Source organism: Athene cunicularia (genome assembly GCF_003259725.1).
Source record: "Athene cunicularia isolate RWA chromosome 7 unlocalized genomic scaffold, athCun1 chr7_part1, whole genome shotgun sequence".
Classification (NCBI taxonomy): Eukaryota; Metazoa; Chordata; class Aves; order Strigiformes; family Strigidae; genus Athene; species Athene cunicularia.
The window spans coordinates 27,545,565-27,566,635 of NW_020799107.1; the positions used below are offsets into that span (position 1 = coordinate 27,545,565).

At 39.4% G+C, this 21,071-nt stretch overlaps 1 protein-coding gene across 1 annotated transcript in view; it reads right to left on the minus strand.

Annotated features, from left to right (window-relative positions):
- OSBPL11 (oxysterol binding protein like 11) overlaps window positions 1–14,520 on the minus strand; it is a 34,029-nt gene extending 19,509 nt beyond the window's left edge. The window contains exons 1-5 of the mRNA XM_026852908.1: window positions 14,498–14,520; window positions 4,853–4,921; window positions 3,600–3,775; window positions 2,764–2,843; window positions 1,573–1,755 (exon numbers count right to left, since the gene is read on the minus strand). Of these exons, the coding sequence (XP_026708709.1) occupies window positions 1,573–1,755; window positions 2,764–2,843; window positions 3,600–3,775; window positions 4,853–4,914 (501 nt within the window). The 5' untranslated portion in view covers window positions 4,915–4,921; window positions 14,498–14,520. The remainder of the gene's footprint in view (window positions 1–1,572; window positions 1,756–2,763; window positions 2,844–3,599; window positions 3,776–4,852; window positions 4,922–14,497) is intronic.
- Window positions 14,521–21,071: the final 6,551 nt, after the last annotated feature.

A 21,071-nucleotide genomic window follows, 5' to 3' on the forward strand; every position in this document is an offset into this window, starting at 1 on the left:
TAGCTTCTCAAACACCAAAATACAGCAACAGATAAAATAAAGAAAAACTAAGAGAGTTATTAGCATAAATTCTGTAAATATTAATGCTATATTCTGTATTGTTGCTATTTTCATGCAATAGGTAGGAAAGTGCAAGTACTGTTTACCATACGTTATAATTGTACCACACTAGTAAGAAGTTTATCACAAGTAAAAGGTACACTTCATGAATCAAACCGAAAAGCAACTACCTGTAAAACTTCAGTTTTAAAACTAACTTGGAAGACAAACTTTTCTTTCAGAAAATAAAGCAGATGAACCAGCTCATAAAAAACAGAAGCCACAGAAATGCCAGCTGAAGTTTTCCTGACTACCTGATGGACTTCAGATCTCTTTGCGTCAGCACTTTAAAGAGACTTTGCTGCTATTAGAGGATATAAACAGGATGGCAGCAAGATATTTGCAAGAACAGTCTGCTGTGGACAGAGAGATTCACAGATCCTAAGGTCTAAAGAGGTGGTCACTTTTCCTAGCCTACTGAGTATCAATAATTATGCCACAGCACTTAATTTAAATCAAGGAACAATGACGATGGCAGCATACCATACCAGGGAAAGTATTTTCAATACTTATTTACAGCCTCCCACTGATGAGCTTACAACAATGCTCAGCCACATAGTTTAAGGTTAATGATCCTCACAATACAGAGCACTCCTCTGTCCCAGTTTGTCTAAGCTCACTTTCTAACTATTCATGCTTCCTAGATCCTTATTTGCTAAATTAAAAAGTCATCCATTAGAAACTTATTTTTGCCAAGAAATGTATCACACTGTGCTAATTACACTGCTAATATTAAAATACTCATTAATACCAATACTACTAACAACCCAGGATTGCAATTCAGCAAATTTTGTTTTAGTATTATCTTTAGATTTGCATGATCTACACTGTAAATATTCACCAGTTAAACAATCATTAATCAGGCCATTCCCTCAGTCAAGATGAAAAGGTATTTTTTCTCCAAAATACACTACATCTGAATGTGTAGTAAAAAAAAAAAGGTTCCAAATCACTAGTTTTATTTTGCTCTCTTTTCAGTCACATCCACCCCTACAAAATTTGTCCACATGAATTAGCATACCAAAAAGTGGTACTTCTGTATTCTTAAACTTCAGTCATGACTAATTGCTCCTCAGTCATAGGAGATACAATTACAGCTTAGTCAGTTCTTCTATAGCTTGACATGGGGAGAAAACAGTGTACAATGTAATAGTATCACAGTATGTGATGCTACATTTCCTTAAGGATATTCCCTTGTCACCTGTAGTGCTAAGACTTGCAAAAATGAGAATGTGCAGAGTTCTACTCTAAGCTTCAGGGTATTATTGCAGAGTACAAAAGTCATAGAACATACACCACATACTTCTACCATTAGCCAAGGCAAGTTACTTACCCTCACACACCTGTGCAATAGCAGCTTAGGACATGCTATTGACAATATATGCAACTAAGAATAGCTTTTTTTTTTCACAATCCTACAAATAATAGGACAACTCTTTCGAAAGATTATAAGATAATTTAAGGCATACAAACCTCTCTAACATCTACAAGATGATCTGGCTGCATAATAGGAACTCTTTTTCCAGTTGGCAATCTGTGATGTCCAACACTGAAAAAGGAAACTGCATTTTGACTGGGTCTTCTTTGCACACCAGGAGAGTTGGCACTTCCTTGGGATGCAAGGGAGAAGCTGCGAGATTTCAGAGGAGGGTTGTTCTAGTGAATAAATAAGCATATTGAGAAACATTTAAAACTAATTCCTGATAACCAGCAAATATTCTAATTTGAAAGATAAAGCAGAACAATTCTTAATTTTTTTAGAGAGCAAGGACAGATGACAAAGCTCTAATAATGTATTAGTAGCAACTGCTAAATAAATTTTTGCACTATCTGCTGACAGTTGCCCTGTTTATAGTCTAATTATGAACAATCTGTGAAATGAAATTGATCAATACGTCTCACTTCTGACTTGAAAACTAGTCCTTGATCTGCAACAACACTTAGAAACTGCCTCCTACAGTTCACGTTTAAGAGAATGGGATTTCATTTAGAACTATTCATTGAACTTATCTCTTAAAGCCAGCAACAAGATGTTGATCAAAAGCAAGGGTTCAGCCATGTATCAGAATAGGTGTTACGGTAATCATGAGGTTCTATAAAATAAACTACATTTGCAACCACCACATGATTAACAAATAGAAGCAACAACTCTCAGATGTAGTGTTGAGGTCTTGCTTATGAGAATTCATCCTAAATATATTTGTAGGCTGTTGAGTGGTTTTAGGAAAAAAAAACAAAACCAAAAAAACCCCACACACTACAAAGGTTAAAAAAAAGGTAAAGCTCAAAAAAAAAAAAATGAAAGGGCTTCAGTAACACTGATGACCTGTTTCCTCATCCATTAAAAAAAATTACCCGACAATACTAGGCTAACACTCTGATCTTTCAGCAATGCCTCCTGCTCAAACACCAGCTCACTAGTACCTGCTCAGGGAAGACCATTCAAATCTTCAGAGGCAAACGGACTTCACTTTGTTTCATTCCTAATGCATATTTATTACAAGTCAGCTACTACTCAGAAAAATGTTTCTTGACATAAGTTTCAAGCCCAACCACACACCCTTTTGTAGTATTTCTCTTAGATAACAGTATAGTTGTATTTGCAGCTACTACTACCACCAGCCTAAGTTATTTTTGCCCATGAAAATATCAGTCATGCGATACCTTTCCAATAGCTTCCGTGTGATGCTGTGTGCATATCTGTAGCCTGCTAACCCAGTGTTGCCGTTCTTTAGCATCAGTAGCTAACAAAAGCAAACCAAAATGATTATGTAAATTAAGACATTTCAAAGTATGGGTAAAAAAGAATGCTTAATTCTTTAAAACAGTCACAAGACTAACAGTGCAAAGTTTTCTTTTAACTTAAAAACTTGTTCAGCTGACCTGTAATTAGCTATAACATTAAATCAAGTTCAACATAAATGGCATATAACTTCAACAAACAATAACTTCCCTCACATACATTTCAATATAACATGACACATTTTCCTGGAATAAAAGTAAGGTACCCTGAATTAGAAAGTGACAGCAAGTCTTCAAGGGAAGAAATACTAAAAAAAAAAAAATATTAGCCCAGATTTCTGTAGCCTACAAAATCAGAGAATGGGCTTCTATAACCACCACAAGAAGGCTAACAAACTGAACATTAGGAATAATGTAGCGATCCACAGGCATCAACACAGTACTGTTACCTACAATGATTGTGAAAACTTGGAATCAGTACAGTTTCAGGACATTATGCATGAAGTTAAACCCCATTCTACACATCTGAAGTACATGGTCATCTTCAAGTCATCAAACCGAAAGAATATGGAACTACGCACAGAGAAGAACAGTTTTTAACCAAAGAGTGGGATGAACGTTTCACATACAATTATTGCAGCAGTCTGCCAAAGTTCTCTCTCTTTGGCAGTGCAGCCAAGCCCAGCAGAGCAGCCACAGGTGAGAGCCAGGAGTGTCCTCTAGTGGAAGAATCCCCTGCCCAAGAATCCAGGTCCTACCTCTTAGTTTATACTGCTCCCCGCTGGCAGCATTGACTGTAAAGGTATGAGAGTCTTCATCACTGGGGGAAATTACAGCTCCAGCTAGCTGCAGGGTACCCCTGGGCTTTAGGTGTCTAGACTGCTCATTCACAAAGTACTCCAGCAGGCCAGCATCATTGTTTAAAACAAAAAATCTGCAATAACAACAAAGCAAATATACTAAATGAAACCAGCTCTTTTTTTTTTTCTTCCCCCTCCCTCCCCCCACCGGGGGTTGGGGGGGGGTAATACTGGGACAAGTCAAAACTTTGATTACAAGTTGGCACAGATGGGATTGAGACTTAAAGACTTGAGTCAGTACAACCCCAGACATATGAATTATGTCCCCAACAAGACCGCACAAAAATTAAGTTCTTAGCAATTTTTTTTTTTTTTAAGAGAGCAGCGATTGCACAACAGAACAGTGTGCTCACAGAAGAGTGCTATTGCAAGATTTTGGGAGTCAAAAGAGTAGCCTGAATCTCTAAGGCTTAATACATCCTTAAATTACATAAATTAAGGGTAAAACAGCCCCAGATACAAAACTGTGAAACTGAAGCAATTCCAGATTTAAAAAATAAAGTGAACATTATGCTTCAACTATTCAATTGAGTTTAACAATAAGTGTATTGACACAAGTGACTGCACACCAGTGGTAGCACAGGAACTTGGCCGGTGTGGTATGCTAAGGGCTTGTCTCTCCAATATTAATTTGGTTGCACTGTGCTGCTTTAGGAACAGCATCCAGAAGAAAGCCTGACCAAAGAGTTTCACCTATCAAAAAAAGCAAGTTATTAAGGGGAGACAAACATCCTGAGGAACTAAAGGGAAAAGATTGCTTGAGTTTAAATTTTCATTAGTCTTAAATATCTTTTTTAAAAAAACAATGGCAGAATTTGGCATAAAGCTGAAGAGTCAGCAGAAAAAAAAAGACAGTATTTTAAATGGAAAAGTAAAAAAAATTAACTCTGTACATGCTTTTTACACATACAAGCAGTTATAAGCCACCAAATGAGTGAACTGCTTCATACTTCCTATGCATTTTTTCTTAATCATGCCTTAATACAAATACCATCTACACATTAGCTTAATCTATACTGAGAAAAGCATAAGACTCTTCCATAAAGTTTGCCCAACAGAAAAAGGGAAATCCAAGTATTATTTAAAAAAAAAAGTGTTCATTTAGATGTTGCAAAGACCAACATTACTAAAAAGCACCATAAAAGACTTACCGATATTGCCAACCAGTGACAAGATTGGTATATTTCATTAAGTAGCCATAAATATTTTCCATATGATCACTATTAAAAAAGAGAGAGAGAAAAGCAATCAGACAATACCAAACAAATTGTAGATCTTCCTAGCTTCTGATCATTATTACCTATTCTCAGAAAATGAATTTTCATCTTCATTTTTAGAATGGCACTACCATTTTAATAAAGTATCCAACACTTTGATTTTCCAGTCTTATTTCTAAAATAATTTTGTAAGACAGTTTAACCAGGTTTACTGAACTTCAAATAATTTCAAGGCATAACTAGTTTCACCAATACTTGAGTTTCACTCAGCAGGCACTTCTGGACACATCTGTACTAGTTTCAGGTAATTAAAGACAATATCTATGCTTCTTCTGATTCCTGCTCCCTCTTCTAAGGAAGCTTTATATTTTTGGACTCCTGAACAAAATTAACTTTCATTAGCTCATCAACAGAATCTTGATCACGGTCACAAACCAAAACCAGTCCCCAGGTACTCTTACACCAATGTGGTCTTATTTTAATGCCCAGAACCCTTCCCAACTACACGTACAGTCATGCTTTTCAACATACGTTCTATAGAACACAACGTGCGGGTGCAGGTCACATCAGGATATTCTGAAATGTAAGACAGGAGGTGAAACATCTCCTCCGGCATGGCAGGAAAATCAGGTAATTTCTCTTTCAAAGTCTTAACTTGCAACACCCACCAAAAAGGAGAACCCATCAAGGGCATTTGGCACAGAGGCTTAATATCACTACAGGCAAAATATATTACTCATTCTGAAAATCAGTTGTCCCAAATAAGGCTTACAAGTCTTATGGCTACAAACTAATCATCTTAAAACCACAGCTCAAAGACCTGCTTTATACTGTACATTCCCATAATTCTAGAAATGCCACCTCAATGACCTCACCATTTACAGTAGGGCATAATCCTACAATCCAACACTCTTGATAGAAGACAATTTAGCTACTTGCTTTTAAAAAATAAACTTGTATTTAATCTTATTTAGATTTTTAAATTAAAATTTCTGTAACTTGTAGTAAGTTGAAGAATAAATTTAGTCAGAGTCCATTGGAGCAGCAGCCTTAGTTGTTAAGAGGTCAAAGTAGCCCCATAGCAGCAAAAGTGGAAAGGTTGGAAAAAATAGGACTACTAGAGCCAAGGGATCATATCCATGAGTGGGTTTTGGTTGCAAACACCGTTGGACTAAGTATTGGGGTAAATTTCAAATAATAGCTGAAGCTGCTGTCTACAGCTCATTTATAGACAGTTCAGTATCACCAGATTAATTAGATACCTGATAATTCAATAAATATGTGTTACACTAAGTTTCATCCTAAAGGAAGATATTTAGGATGAGACTAATGAAGATAATCTCAGAGCAAATCACTGCCATTCAGTAATACTATTCAAAGAGATGCAAGAATGTACATTTTTAAAGAAAAAATTTTAATGTATCATTTAAAAACAAAAATATGTGTTCTAGATATTACTGCAGCAATCCGTATTGCAGTAATATCCTGTAAGGGAGAGCAGCCAGCAGAACTATCTAGGAATTTAATTTCTAATAGCTCATTAAGTGGCACTACAGATAAAAATAAAACCAAGGGAGCAGAGGGTGTTCAGGCTAGCATATATTTTAGATGTATAAAAATGCTAAAGGAGACATAACCAAACTCATCCTCTGCAGACGCCTCTCATTTGTTATTATTGGCATACAAGGGAAGTACAGTTTAGACTTGCTTGCAGTTCTAATTTAGCTGAAAATTATGAGATTGCATAGTCATAAAAATGTATGAGCTTGGGTTTTAATCATCTGAAAATTGTCCCTAGTCACAGCTAATTGTTTTTCAGTTTTAATGAATGCAAGCCTCACCCTTGCTTTTCAGTTAGGCATTGTACAGAGCCCTGCACACTCAGGCTAGAGCTGCTGCACTCTTCCATTATCTAAGGTGCCTAAATCACAGATATGTTTTACAGAACCCAAGAACAATCAGAAAAGTAACTTTAGACTGCAGTGAATACAGCGGGATGGAAGTCCATTCATCTGACAAGGGTAAATAAACAATCTTCAATTAAAATAATTTGACAACTTCTTTTCTGAGTGTGACAGATGAGATAGCTGATTTTGTCAGTCTTTAGAAAAAGGAAAAGTCACCTTAGAAGGGAATGCAGCCCTTTCAGTGATGTATTTCTACATCAAATGAGCATTTCACCACATTTTGTCTTCATCTGCATGCTCTTCTTCACTTTGATTTTCACTTTAACTAGACTCAAACTTCTCCAAATGCATCCTCTTCGATAATTCCTATCTCTAGCCTCAACAGTCCCAGAAGTTGATGGCTTAACTGAAAAACTTTCAAAACAGCCCCCAGAGATGTCTAAGAAAGTGACTGAGGATAAGCAAGCCAGTCACCTCCAGCCGTGTGGACGCTGCCAATCTGAAAGAAGCATGTTGCAGCAAATGAACATGAGCACAACCGCATGATGTTAAACACACCAGCCAGCTGTGTTCCAGAATCCTTAACTTTGCACACAGGGCGTCCCCAGACCCCATCTCTCAAAAAGAACTGTAACTCAACGTAAAAGGTAAAGCTCAGAGGTACATTCAGCAGGTATCTCCCATTCACAAGCAAAAAGACTTCATCTGGCTGCACAAGATGACAGAAATGTACTAAGCACCAATGGTCAAACCTCAGTGCAGCAGAGCCCAGCAAGCAGCAGCAGCGGCTGGTGCAGATCCCAAGACACACAACAGTCAGCTGCAGAGAGGCATTCTTTATGGACTAACCTCTGCAGCAGCAGAGGAATAATATGACATGCTAACTGCCAGGGATGAGAGACTGAGCTGTGCCTTGCTTTTTCGGAGACTGGAGAATGTTAGAAGAGCCAAAGTCCAAAGAGATGGATCATCAACAGAGGTCTCTCCACTCTTGGACAATACTGATTATTTTCCTTCTTAATTGCATTCATGCATCTGCAATTGAACTGCACAAACCCAAAATATTTAGTTTTTACCCTGCCAAAAGCTGGGCAAACTTTTAGCACTTGTGTAAGTAACAGATTAGCCTGAAGGGTATGAAAACTTGGTTGGTATTTAAAACATTTCTCTTGACAATATAAGGGCCTAGACACAAACAAAAAAGAAAATAAGAGTAAAAGCACAGACCTTACAGGCACTATTCATACTCCCCAGCACAAATTCCCACACCATTTGGGCAAGGGAATTTTCAACATTTGAAGTAAGGTTTATTTTTAAATGAGTAACAATTTTACACACTAAAAAAGAGATTTAAAACCAGTCTGCAAATTGCCATTCACAAAAGGTGGATCCTATAACTGCACACAAACCCATTATAGAACTACAGTTAATCTCCTAATCTTCTTCTGGGTAAGCACTAGTACTTTCCTGCGAATACTCATAAATAATACTGAGAGTGTTTTTCTGTAAAAAGGCCACAATTATAACTAGAGGATTTGTTCAATGATTTTAAGATTAGTGCCTCCACAGCAAGAGTTAAACTAAAATATTTGTTATTGCTAAAGCAGTCTTATGCATTGTAAAAAAACACAAAACCCCAGAATATTTCACTAGTATGGAATTAACAGCAAAGCTCTTCAGAGTGTTATAGAAAGCTTTTAAGATGGTAGACTCTGAGAACAAGAGGTTGAGGTTCAGGCACTAGCTCTGCTCACAGATAACTACAGTTTGTAAAATATGAGCAAGATCTTCCCTAAAGCCCTTACCAGCATTGTTTCAAATGAAACAACAGTAAAACCTGTTTCAAAGTTACCTGTATACTTCAGAAGCCTCCACAATTCCTCACACTAGGTCTTCTGACTCAGAAGACAGATTTCAGAAGTGAATTTGACACAAAACGCTAAGCAACTTATCTCAACGCTGACAGTGAGGCCTGGCTGCACTGGGCTACCTCCCAACTTTAAGAATGCCTTCGCATTCATGTTGCTGCCTATATGTGCATGTACCTATGGGTATTTGTATCTTTCCACAGCCAAGATGCTGCTGTAGCTATTCAAAACACTCACGTCAATCTCAGATTGTCAAAGGAACAGCAACAGCTCAGCAACTATGAGTCAACAACCCCTAAAGTTCATATTTCTGTAGAAATTCACGTGTCCTTCTGTCAAAGGAAGACAAAAAGAGTTTAAGTGTTGCAACAGACCTGTCACAGGCTGAAAGATGTAAAAAATAAAAATCTTTTTAACTTTTGCTGGACTACTTTATGTGAGGATACTGTGCAAACCACAATCCAGGAAAAAAATTATGCAGGAACTTATGGTACAACACCTGAACTCCAGCCCAGCACATTTACCAACCCCCAAAATCTGGGGTTTTTCCAAAAGCGGAACACCACAGTACTTGGCTGCCCATTTATCACACTTTTTTAGTTTATAAATACTGTGAGATGGACTGAAACTGTTCCTGTATGCAAATGACTGAAGTCTATGAAAAATTACAGAATCAGGTCATATTCTTTCCAGAAAACTATCCCTCCCCAACTTTAAAGATGTTTACCACAAGCCAGATTTCTACATATCTACATGCTACTAAAACACAATAGGAGTAAAACATTCACAAAGGATTATTGTTAAGTTTATTTATCCTTTTCTAGTTTTATTTGTCCTTTTCTAGCATCCCTCTTAAGTTGCAGCAGCTGTCAGTGCCCTACAGGGTGGTCTCCTGTTTTGAAGGAGCAATAAGATAGTGATAATCAGGCCAAATTCTCCGTGTATCCTGTTTACATGCAGCACCCAAGTCTTGAACGCATATGCTGAGGAACAGCAGTCCCAGAATGACGTCTTCCAGGAGCTTCAGCCAAGATACCCAGGCTCACACCTGACAAGCACTGGGCCAACATTTTCTTCAAGAAGAAACATCAATGCAGAAAGCCTCCCCACTCTTTTTTCACACCTGTCACAGTGCAGCTCTCCCCAAAAGCCCCCTGCAAACAAATCACGACTAGCAGTGGCACTAAATTACACCCATCTGGAAAGTGATTACAGAAAACTTCCAGGACCGCCCTTCTGATGATTTTAATTTTGCTGGGACGCAGACAGCACCGCGTGGGATACTTTGAGAGGTCAGGTCTCTGAAGACCCAACAGCTGTTTGAACAGCAAACGCAGCAGCCAAAGGCTTCCCCATGGACTTGCGTAAGGCCTGGCTTTGCACAGCAGCTGAGACTGTGTGGATTTGCTTCCAACAGGAAGGATGACCAGGAGCCTGGAGCCCACGCAGATGTCGGGGAGGGCTCCTGAAGGGGGATTCAGCCTCCATAGCTGCCACCACCACCATTATGACAGTGCCCTCAGGCCCTGGCCAAGGGAAGAGGCTCCCTTCTACTGAGTTCACAGCAAGATGCAAAAACCTGGTGAGAGAGACTGTCTTCAGATTGAAAGCCAGCAAAGCACAAAGAAAAGGAAAGAAAGAAATCAGGATCATAACAGTGCAAACCAATGAGTGGTTTTGACTGTAGTTTTTAAAAAGTAGTAACTATTTTCACTGAACCTGTTGATTTCTACCCACAGGCTCACTGTTGGTAACAGCTTGCTTCTTTCTCACTGACCACTGTAAAGGGCTTATCTTCAATGTACCAATTCCCCTTTTTGTTACATGGTGAGAAAGGGCAGGGGAGAAGAGAAAGGGGAAAAAAAAAACAAGCAACACACTATGTCAGCAGTGGAAAATTTGGTCATATCTTCTGAAACTGCAAAGATCCCTTGCTCCCAAGAAACCACCACCAGCACAGTCCAGTCCCACAGCTCGTTGGTGCCAGAGCAGGTTCCCCGGTACACCCAACAGGGTAAGGCAGAAGCCTCTACATTGCTTACAGAGTATCTACATCAATAAATTAGCTCTGCTTTTCCAAGGCTTTTGGAAGAAAAACCTAACCTTTCTGTGCAATTCTTCAAGAGTACCCTACAGTTAACTGCAAAGTAGCAGCAAAGCCCCTGCTCTTCAGCTCCTGTGTTTAATTGAAACCAACAAGTGCAAGTTAAAAAGGTCCAACAATATCACAAGAACATTGACAGTAGACCCTGGGGAGGTTTCAGAACACCACTTGGCCACAAGTGTGCCAGTAACAAACATGCTCATTAGATATAAGAGCTTCTCTTAACGTGTACTCCTATAAACCCTTGAGAGCACAGACACGCATTGGAAGAGACGTGCGGGCTTGCCACAAAGGAAGGGTGCGGCCGAGCTGAAATGAGCTCTCAGCTCTCCATGAGCCCAGCATGATGCAGCCCAGGCTTCCCATCTGTGGGTGAGGGGCTCTCCCACTGCCCAGCCTCCTGCTATCAACATAGCAGTTGCATTTGCACCTAAACTTTCTATCAATACTAGTTCTCAAGGGGAATAATAAATCAAGCTAAAAGGTTTTTTAAAACCATCCTAATTAAACTTGTATTTGATTCTCCTCTTGTGTGCATTTATGCCACAGGTCAACTATACACAAATGAAACTGAATTGTAATGCTTTTGCAAGGTAGCAACAGAAAAAAAGGAAAGAGATAATATTAAATAAGTAGTAAAACAGTGTTCTCACTGTACTACAATGAAGCTGATTATTTAACTACTTTACCATTTAAAGACCTCTCTACCTCTCAAAATACATCTGTCTGGAAAAAGAATGCACCAAGTTTCAACTAACCAATTTCTCTTGCATGTACATGAACACCTCAAGTCAGCAAGAACTCCACTCACGTACAATTTATTGGTGGATTTGCGTCAGCGTAACACAACTGAAGCTGGACCCAAGCGTCATTAGCTCACTCTGCAGATTTTTCTGCAATGATAACTACTACTCAAGCTATTGTGGGAAAAATAACTGTAGATTTAGCCCACAACATTTTAGAGCTGGAGCATACAAAAACCAGTCACCTCAGATCTGAACTCTCCACTTGATACCTCTGGAGAACAATTGTAGCCTGCGGCTTTGCTACCATTTATGTTACCAGTGTACATTAGTACACCATAATGCAGTTTCACATATTATTGTTACCAAACACCAAAACTCTTCCTTGGAAGTCTAGTTTCAGAAAGCTCAAGCAGTCAAATTAAAGCTACTCTGCTCAGCAAACAGTAGTGGCATAACATAAGCGAGGCAAACACACTGATGGATGAGCATCTTTGCAATCTGTTACCTACACCACCTCAGTGAGCAGTGGACCCTGGCAAGCTTTGTTCACAGAAACTGGTGGAGCAAACCTCTGCATCGCTTAGTCACTCTAAGCATAGTCCAACATGGTTTAGCTTACTACACATTCCACCCCAAGGCATTTTGGTCTGTTTCTAGTCTAGTAGCTCTTATCCTAATCAGAAATATAAAGATATGCCCTTCCAGTTCTAAGATGTAATTGTGATTATGACTTTAAAAAGATTATATTGACAATTACACATTGCCATCCTGACTTTGCAACAATAAAACACTGGTTATTAAATGGAAGGTAAATACACTGATCATCTACTCCAAATAAGCCTCTTGGCTTTTTAATTATTTTTGTACCATTTCTGAGATATTTCAGATTAAATACAGAGCATAACAGTTATTACCACCTTCCAAGCAAGCAAAAACACACTTAATTGACTATATTATCTAAATATTCAGAAAGACCATAATCCTGGAGTACAACAGGGACAAAAAACTGTGTGGACCACCAGACTCAAGAAGCAATCGCCAATAGTTTGGAGTCTTAACTAGCGAACAGTTACAAGTGGTACACTTCAGGAGTCAATATTGCTAAATGCCTCCAAGCTGGCCAACAGACCAGCACATATTCTCTGCAACCTCTCAAGGGAGCCCCAACCTAGGGGTGCAGTCAGGATACAGTAGGGTGGGCTGCCTTTCTGGGGGATCCCAACTGTCCAGAGTAACAGGCCGAATAAGATCCTCTAAATTTCAACAAGAGCAATGCAAAGCCTTGAGCCTAGGATGGACTAACCCATGGATCAGTGCAAGCTAGGTGTGTCATGCCAGACAAGAAAAGCCTGAGGGACCTGGCTGGGTCTGTTAAGCCGCCTTCAGAAGTAGGGAAGGCTTAATGGGGATCTCATTGCTGTGTCCCCTACATATGGAGGAGGTGGGGACAAACTCTTCTCAGACATGCACAGAAGAATGGCAAGCAGCAATGGTCTCAAGTTGTAGCAAAAGAAATTCCTTGTTTGATACGAGGAAAAATTCTTGGATGGGTGGGGGACGGTAAGCCCTGGCCCAGCAGCCCAGAGAGGCTGTGGCATCTCCATCCTTGGAAACACCCAAAATTCAACTAGCATCCCTGAATGACCTCTTTAACTTTGAAGCTGGCCCTGCTTTAAACAGGAGGCTGGACTAATTTCCCAGAGGTCCCTCTCAACCCAAATTATTCTACAATTCTTGGGTATAGAGAAATTAAACAAAAAATATTCCTACATTAAAACTAAGGCATAAGATACTCTAAAGGTTTAAAGTCTAATTAAGAAAGCACATGTGTTAACTACCTAGGATTATTACAATACATAAAAAGAGCAGCTCTACTTTCTTGCTCAGTGCTTTAAGTGGACAGTGATTCCCAGACAAGGAATTACTCAGAACTGCTCCTTTTCATCATGCAGTGAGCATCAGGTATTATTCATATGACACTCAAGTGCTAATAAAGTTTCCTTATGGTTTGCTTTTGTGCTTGTCATTGACATTTATGAAGGAGTTGTGTACCAAACAATAAAAGGATGAGGACATTATCATCCCATTTTACATATAGGAACTGAGGCACAATGAATTTTCAGCCTCTCTAACTTCGAGACAGTTGTGGGCCAATTTATTTTATTTATACATTCAAATGACAGTTTCTGCTGATTTCAGCTGCAGCTGTGACCCTGCAAAAGTTTTTTAAAATCAGAGCCAACTGTTCTAAACTAGGCCACTGAGAAAAAGAGGAACACACAGCTAGTGATTACAGGGGAAAACCAGTTTAAACAATATGACTATTACCACAGAGGAAGTCTGAGCCAGGGTCAGAAACCAGCTCCTGAATATAGCATCCTGTAGTTCTGCCCAGCAGATCCCATGCTTTCTGTTACATCTCCACTGTAATGAATGAAACCAAACTTCCCAACACAAACTTCAGAAAATTGGTTTGTCAATGCCTAAACATTAATCAAGATTTAAAAGATTTCCAGCCTCATCAAAAACTCAGGACTTTACACCTGGAAGGAAAAAGAAAAATGCATATTCATAGCAAAAAGCCCTCCCCCTGACACTGACATTCCTGCTCCAAAGCAGGCCGTCAAATATAAGATTGTCAGCTTAATGTACATGAATAAACAGCATTTCTCCTATCCCACTTCAGCCTGACCTTCCCTCCCATTTCAGCATCAGCACATAGTACAGAAAATCTGCAGTGGTATAAGCTTTGCAAGCACCCTAAAAATAAAAAAAAAAAAAAAAAAAAAAGTTGTCTAGCAGCATTACCAGCAGGCAGTGATCCCCTACAAGAAGGATGCATCAGCACTGGCAGGTGATCAGAGTGCATGTCAAGGCAACGTCCTTAAGTAACAGGGGCCCTTGCACACATGCCTTAATTTTCATGGTACAGTGAGTACAGCACAAGAACCTACCTAGGATAACCTAACAGCAGCAGCTGGTGCCTTCTGCTTCTGCATTAAGCAATGTGATTAGGTCAGCCACATGCAGTTTGTTTTTCATCTTCTCTCTGGGGAGAGAACATGTGTGGCAGAGCAGGATGTTAATGTTATAGACACTTTTAATTAACTTGCTGCTACATAATTACATTAGAAAAGGTGAAGTTGGAAAATACCCTTTGCACTTAGTGAAGAATAGACATTTGTAACAGCCAGCAACTCCTGCAGAAATTTATTCCATGTAATGTGCAAATTATTTGATATTTGGAAGCTATTCAAAAGTTTATGCTTCTTCAGTTTAGCTTAATTTGAAGTCTAAATGAATATCCCAGTACTAACACAAGTATCCTGCAATGCCAGAACCAATTCCCATATTTGCCACCCCCGCCCCAGCAAGTTTTACAGCCTGACATTTCAACACGGAGGTGGCTGCAGGAAGCAAGAGAGGGACAGCGCTCTTGGGAGCCACAGGGCAGGAGAAGGGAACCCAGACCTCGCTCACCTGGTTCAGGAATTGGGTTCAGGTTCCCTACTAGAACATCAGCCATCATGAAGCTCCTGATTAAGTCACCCAACTCCATCCACTTACTCCCACTCACAGAGAAGTTCACTTCTCTTGATTTACAATGCATCTGAGCTTCCATCTGCTCCAGCCCTATTCTTCCAGGTCATAAATACATGTGTGAACATGAATGGCTTACTTGCCTTTTGAGAAGTGCTTGGGGCTTCAGCAACTAGTAAATTCAGCTTGATAAAAGATGATCTTAACATTTTAATAACATAGAATGGATCCTGAGGTGGATTGTAACCAGCTACCCATTCTAAATACAGGCTTCGTGTCTATTCTAATGAGCAAATTATGTAAAGTGCAGGATTTCTAAATTAGTGTTATGAATATGGTATACTCTTTAAGCAAAGGCTCAGATGAGGATAGAGAAATTCAGGCACCAGGTTTTTGAGCCATTTCCCTTCAGCATATCAAACAAATGTGACATCCTGATCTGATTCTTAGTAATAAAAAGGAATAGAACAGACAAATTTGCAAAAAATAGTGAATTTCACAGCAACCACTTGAGAAACTTCTTTTCAGCACTCAGTTCATCACAACTCAAAAGGACAGCAACAAGTCAGAAAGCGAGCAGCTAAGGCTTGCTGAAGACCATGCAGTGGTGAGGTATCTCCACAGATACCACAGAAGCAAGGAAGATCAGGGCTCACTTTGATACCAGGTTGACATCAGACCACCCCAAAAACTCCCAGCAGAAACGTAATGGCAGGGGCAGCAGAACCCCCATCTCCATTGCTAGCCAGCACCTGGGTGTCACAATGCTGGGAAACTGAGGCAGTGGAGTGGGCTGTAAAAGCAGGGGAAAGTTAAAGCAGGAGCAGCCCTCATCAGACCTCCCAGGTAACACCACAAAACTACAGCCCCTATCCCTCTCTTTGGTTGTGCACAAGGAAGGGGCTTACAGTCATCAATGACTGCGAATATACAAAAATTCCACATAGGATCCCAAAGAATTTTGGTTGAAGCAGTGCAGAAAGAAAACCCACAAGGGAGATAGGTAATAAAAAGGAAGTACTAGGAGTACCAGCATTAGAGAGAACTGTCCTAGGATGGAACTAACTTTTACATGAAGGTTTGGGAGGTTTCTTTTCTTCCACTTATCAAGTGATAGGGCCTTTAACTTAAATTCTGGCCTGCTCTCTGGAGTCCAGAGTTAATTAGGTCAGCTAACATACTCTTGAAGTCTAAGCAAGAATTCAGTGCTTACATTAATACTATGATGAGAAATGTTACGTTCAGAGACAAGCCCAGAGAACCAGCAAGGGAGAGGTTTGAAACATGAAGTGTTGTTGAACACTGCTGTCATTACCTCCTGTTTCTACCAAGCTAGTTTCAGATTTAAAGGCCAAACAGATGAAATCTATCCTCCTGAGATCAAACATTCTTGGAGTGTGACTAGAAAAAGCATAAAAACTAGGAAAACTCTACACATTTTCTTGCAACTAAGACTGACATCAACACCACCCTCAGTAAAAAGGATTCTTATTAACACCCACTCAACAAGATTGTATCAATTTCAAGACACTTCCCTTTATTACTACTAATTAGATCATTTTTGCAAGATAGCATGAATGATAAAATATCATAAACACTTCCATAATCTAGCTCAGTCTGACATATTTTGCTTCCATGTGTTTGAAGTGCACAGGACTGTCAGTCGCCCTCCAAGTTAACTGGGATCAAACTCAGAAACAAGCATTTCCTTTAAAACACATTTCCTATGGGATCACTTTATGGACAAGAGTTCATGATCACCTCGAAGTGCAGAATTAAAAGATATTCATGTGTTTCAGCTATTTCTGTTTTATTATCCCATGCTGTCCTGCTCAAATACAGGAGACTGAATTAAAGACAGTAATTGTTTGCTCCCTTTTTCAGTATTTATGAAGAGTGCTTACACAGTGTCAACTGCAAAAATAAACAAAGCCTTTAAAAGAAGACTGGTGACCATTTCACTTGCTGTAAATTTGTTAGCCTTTTATGTTTGATACAAAAGAAATTACAGTGTTACTCTTTTTGCCAAAACTCTCTCTCTGTTGTTTGTTTGCGCTTCTGTTTGCTTATTCCCAGCCTCCCTTACACCAGCCCAATGCCACATGGAGTAATTCTGCAAGAGAATCTACCTTAGGTTGATAACTTCATGACAGGCAGAAGCTACTCAGCATGAGGAACCCTCTTACCTGCCACTGTCACTTCTAGCAAGAAAAACAAAACAAAATCCTAGAAGTCATATTAGTGAGGAAATTGACTCCTTTTCTTAGAAACTCCTTTCATCCAAATATTTTTCTATACTAATTCAAATCTGTGAATAACCTTGCAGTACTTAAATAAACTTTCAGGAAAAGCTAACTAAGGTTAACTTGCTTCTTTAAAAAAAGAGCAAAAGACATACAATCTGTAGCATTTTATAAATATATATGGCTAAATCCATAATGAGCAGATGCTAAAACCGTTTCAGAAATAAGGAACAAAGGTGGTTATCTATAAAAATACATGCAGAACTGAAAAGGAAATAGGTTTGCAAATATAACTTGTAAGCTTAAAAATCAGCAATCATTTGGGAAATTCATGAACATTTTACATGCATTTCTACCAGCAAGGGAAGAAACACTGTGAATTCTTTTAATAGCAGATACACTGATTTATGTATTTGTGAGCAGAACCACTAAGAAAAAAAATGTAAGAGGACAGCACATTAGCATGTCCCCAACTGGGAAAGACAATCTTGTTTCTCTAGTCAACAACAGTGCTTTGAACTTTTAATTTTGTAGATAAACGAGAACCAGTTATTGCAAGTCATTTGTCTCAAAATTATCTGAAGGCCCCTCAAGCCAGGCTGAAGTGAATTCTTTTACTTCTCTGGCACATATTCTGACCAGCTCTTTATTTAGCTCATAGACACAGTTTCTGCTTTCTGGTTGTGAAATTTTTATGTTATAGTTTGAATGCCTATGATTCACACATCACAGAAGTACCTGCTAAAGCTGTCTCCTTTCTCTCACTGATTTGAAATTACTCTCTTCATTTAACCTAGAGCAAGGCAAAAACCAAATTAAGATGGTCAAGAGTAAAAGCATAATTGTTGAATGCAAATAATTCTTTTTCAGCAACTACACTTCCTAGCTTGATTGCTGCTGAAAATAAAGAAGCTGTTTAGAAAATGTTATGATCTTAAATTACTTCATCTAGTAATCTTTTAATAATTTGAAGTTATTTAGAATTCTCAGCTCATGGCAACTGTTTCTCTAAATGAAAATAGGGATAGAGTTGAGCATGTAACAGAGCCTCTCAGGCTCTCTTCATCTACTTAATTGCAAGTTAACATTCATGCTATTCCTGATCCCTGTCAGGAAAATGCAGCTGAGGTTTGGTTGCTCTCAGACACACTGATCTCAGACACACTCTGACCCTGATCATATATATATATATATATATATATATGAATATATATATGAATATATATATTCATAAGTAAACAAGATCATTTCCTGTCAGACATATAAAAGAGCAGTTGCTCAAGAACTCTTAAATTCTATTAAGTAAAAAAAAAAAAAGTATCTTCCTGACCTCTGAAGAAACTGAGCTCTTACAAATTTCAAAGGAGGCACTGCTGTACTGGCTGCCTAAACTCACTGTACAAAGGCTACGAGCAGTAAGTCTGCAGAAGTTCAGCTGTATCTCCACATTACCTGAAGCGTTGGGCAGCCTCTGCTTGTCTCCTCCACTATGATAAATGTTTGGTCTAACTCCATCACAGCTATTTAAAAATCTCCTTATTATTCCCCTACAGAAATATGCTTTCTGCTTCATTTTACTTTTTAGAGGTGCACCTTTTTGACTTTGCATCTCTTTGAGGTTTCAGTTTTCATCATTTCATTCAGTTTCATTATTTCAGGTTCCAGCAGTGCTGGAGATACTTATTCTTTTTTCAACAGTCATATTTCCCCATTTGGAGCATTAAAGTAACAAGTACCTGTTGTCCCATTTGTCTGACAACTCTGCTACAGCTGTTTTGACAAGATGCTTCACCCAATACAGAGCCATTCCCTTGCACCAGATGCAGTCTATGCCGAGAGTACTTCAGGACCCTACATCTGTCAAGCCGCATGACCACACATTGCTCACACTCTGTGCTATGAAAGTTAAAGATCAAACTTCTACCAGAAGTTCCCAGAAAATCTGTTTCTAAACATCATATTTTAGACACTGATCTATTATTAGAGGGGTCTATCTTTTGTCAAGTACTTTGAGAATAGAAGTAATCCACAAAGCAAAAACTAAGCTACAGCATCCTGTCCAGAACTTCCTAGGGAGGCAGGGGGAAAAGGTGTTATTTTGTGAGTAATAGATATCGAGACAGATGTAGGAATAAACAATTGAGATTAACAGGAAGGTAACCCAAGTGTCTACAATAACAGCTAGTACATTAAACTTGTCCCAATGATATAGAAAGAAAAAAGAGAAAATAATAGTTTGCACTAAAGTATTAGAACAAATTAAACCGTTAATCCAGATATTGATAGCTGCAAGGAATAGCATGGACAGTTCCCGCTTAGAGCTGTCAAGCCACCAACCTGGTTATCACTTGGAGTCAGTTTAACTTTTGCTCTACAAGCCACAGCACTGAAAGAAGAAACAAAACACTTGGATGCATAATTTTAAAAAGTGGAATTTCACTGCACAGCACTATCCTGTGACCACCCTCTCAAACATACTAGAGCAAAAAGGTGTTCAGGCAAATTGGGTATCTCATCCCTTCCACTGCCTCAGATTCCAAGTGAAAATATAAAATACTTCCATTTTGATTGCATAAACTAACTCCTGCATTCCACATGTGAAACACATGGACAGTAAGTGTTTCATCAGACTAACAGCAATTTTCATTAGCAAATTCAATTATACTTGAATTCAGGGTTTAAAAGAAAAAAGTATAGAAGTGACTAGAAACAGCAGATAAGACAACCAGCAACTGAATCTGACAAGAAGCTTTTCCTATTTAACAGCCTGAAATAACTGGCCCTGAAATCACCGCTTCTCTTTCTGGCACTAATCACCAGAAAAGCAAATGACTTGTGACCCAGATTCTCGGCGAAGACCGAGCTGTTCGCTCCCTATTAAAACCACCAGGCACTCAGTGCCGGCACAGCCTGGGCCTGGGTGCTCGTTTGTCTAAGCCATCTGATGGCCCTCCGTCCCATCCCGCACAGCGCACACAGATGTACCACACTCCGCGTTTGCTGTCTCTGCGCACAAGAAACAGAAAGCCAGTCCATCTGGGCTAGCAGATGACGGCTTTGGAGAGTCTGCATTTGAAGGAGAAGTGTGCAAACTTCGCATAACAGCAGTATTTTCAACAGCAACATGGCAGAACTCCAGTCAAGGATGAGACCTAAAAGCAGAGATTTGGAAATCTCTAAGGCGATGCCTTAGAGAGCCCGCTATCAGTGTGTAAGCAGAAACCTTTCAATCAGAAAATACATCAGAGAAAAAATACATGCAAACCCCCAAAACCCTCAGTCGCACAGGCAAGTGATTTAAAGGAAGCATTTCAGTTTGAAACCATTTGCGTGCTCAGCTTCTCCCGCTTTCTCTGCTCTCCTTCTGCTGTATTCGCTGTACCTGAGTAATCCCCCCGATTTATGCTAAGCGCAGCCATTCTTAAAGTAAGTCAGGCAAGAGAGAAACTCCGAGCATACTCTAGAGTTTCGTTATCAGCAACAAATAAAAAGCATCAATAAAAGCACTGCCATTAAGTTCTTAAAGACACGCCGAGCTTAATTTTGGCACACAGTTTCGCTTTCTGGCAGGGCTGGAAAGCGACAGAACGCTTTTAGCAACTTTAAACCGCTCTCCACATCCTGCAAGGGGAAAATGAGAACGTAAAGGCAGGAGCAAAGGCACAAGCCCCGGCAGCGCGGAGAGCCCGGGCGCGAGGCTCCGTGCTAACACACCGCCACACGGCTACCGGAGCCGGCTGACAGC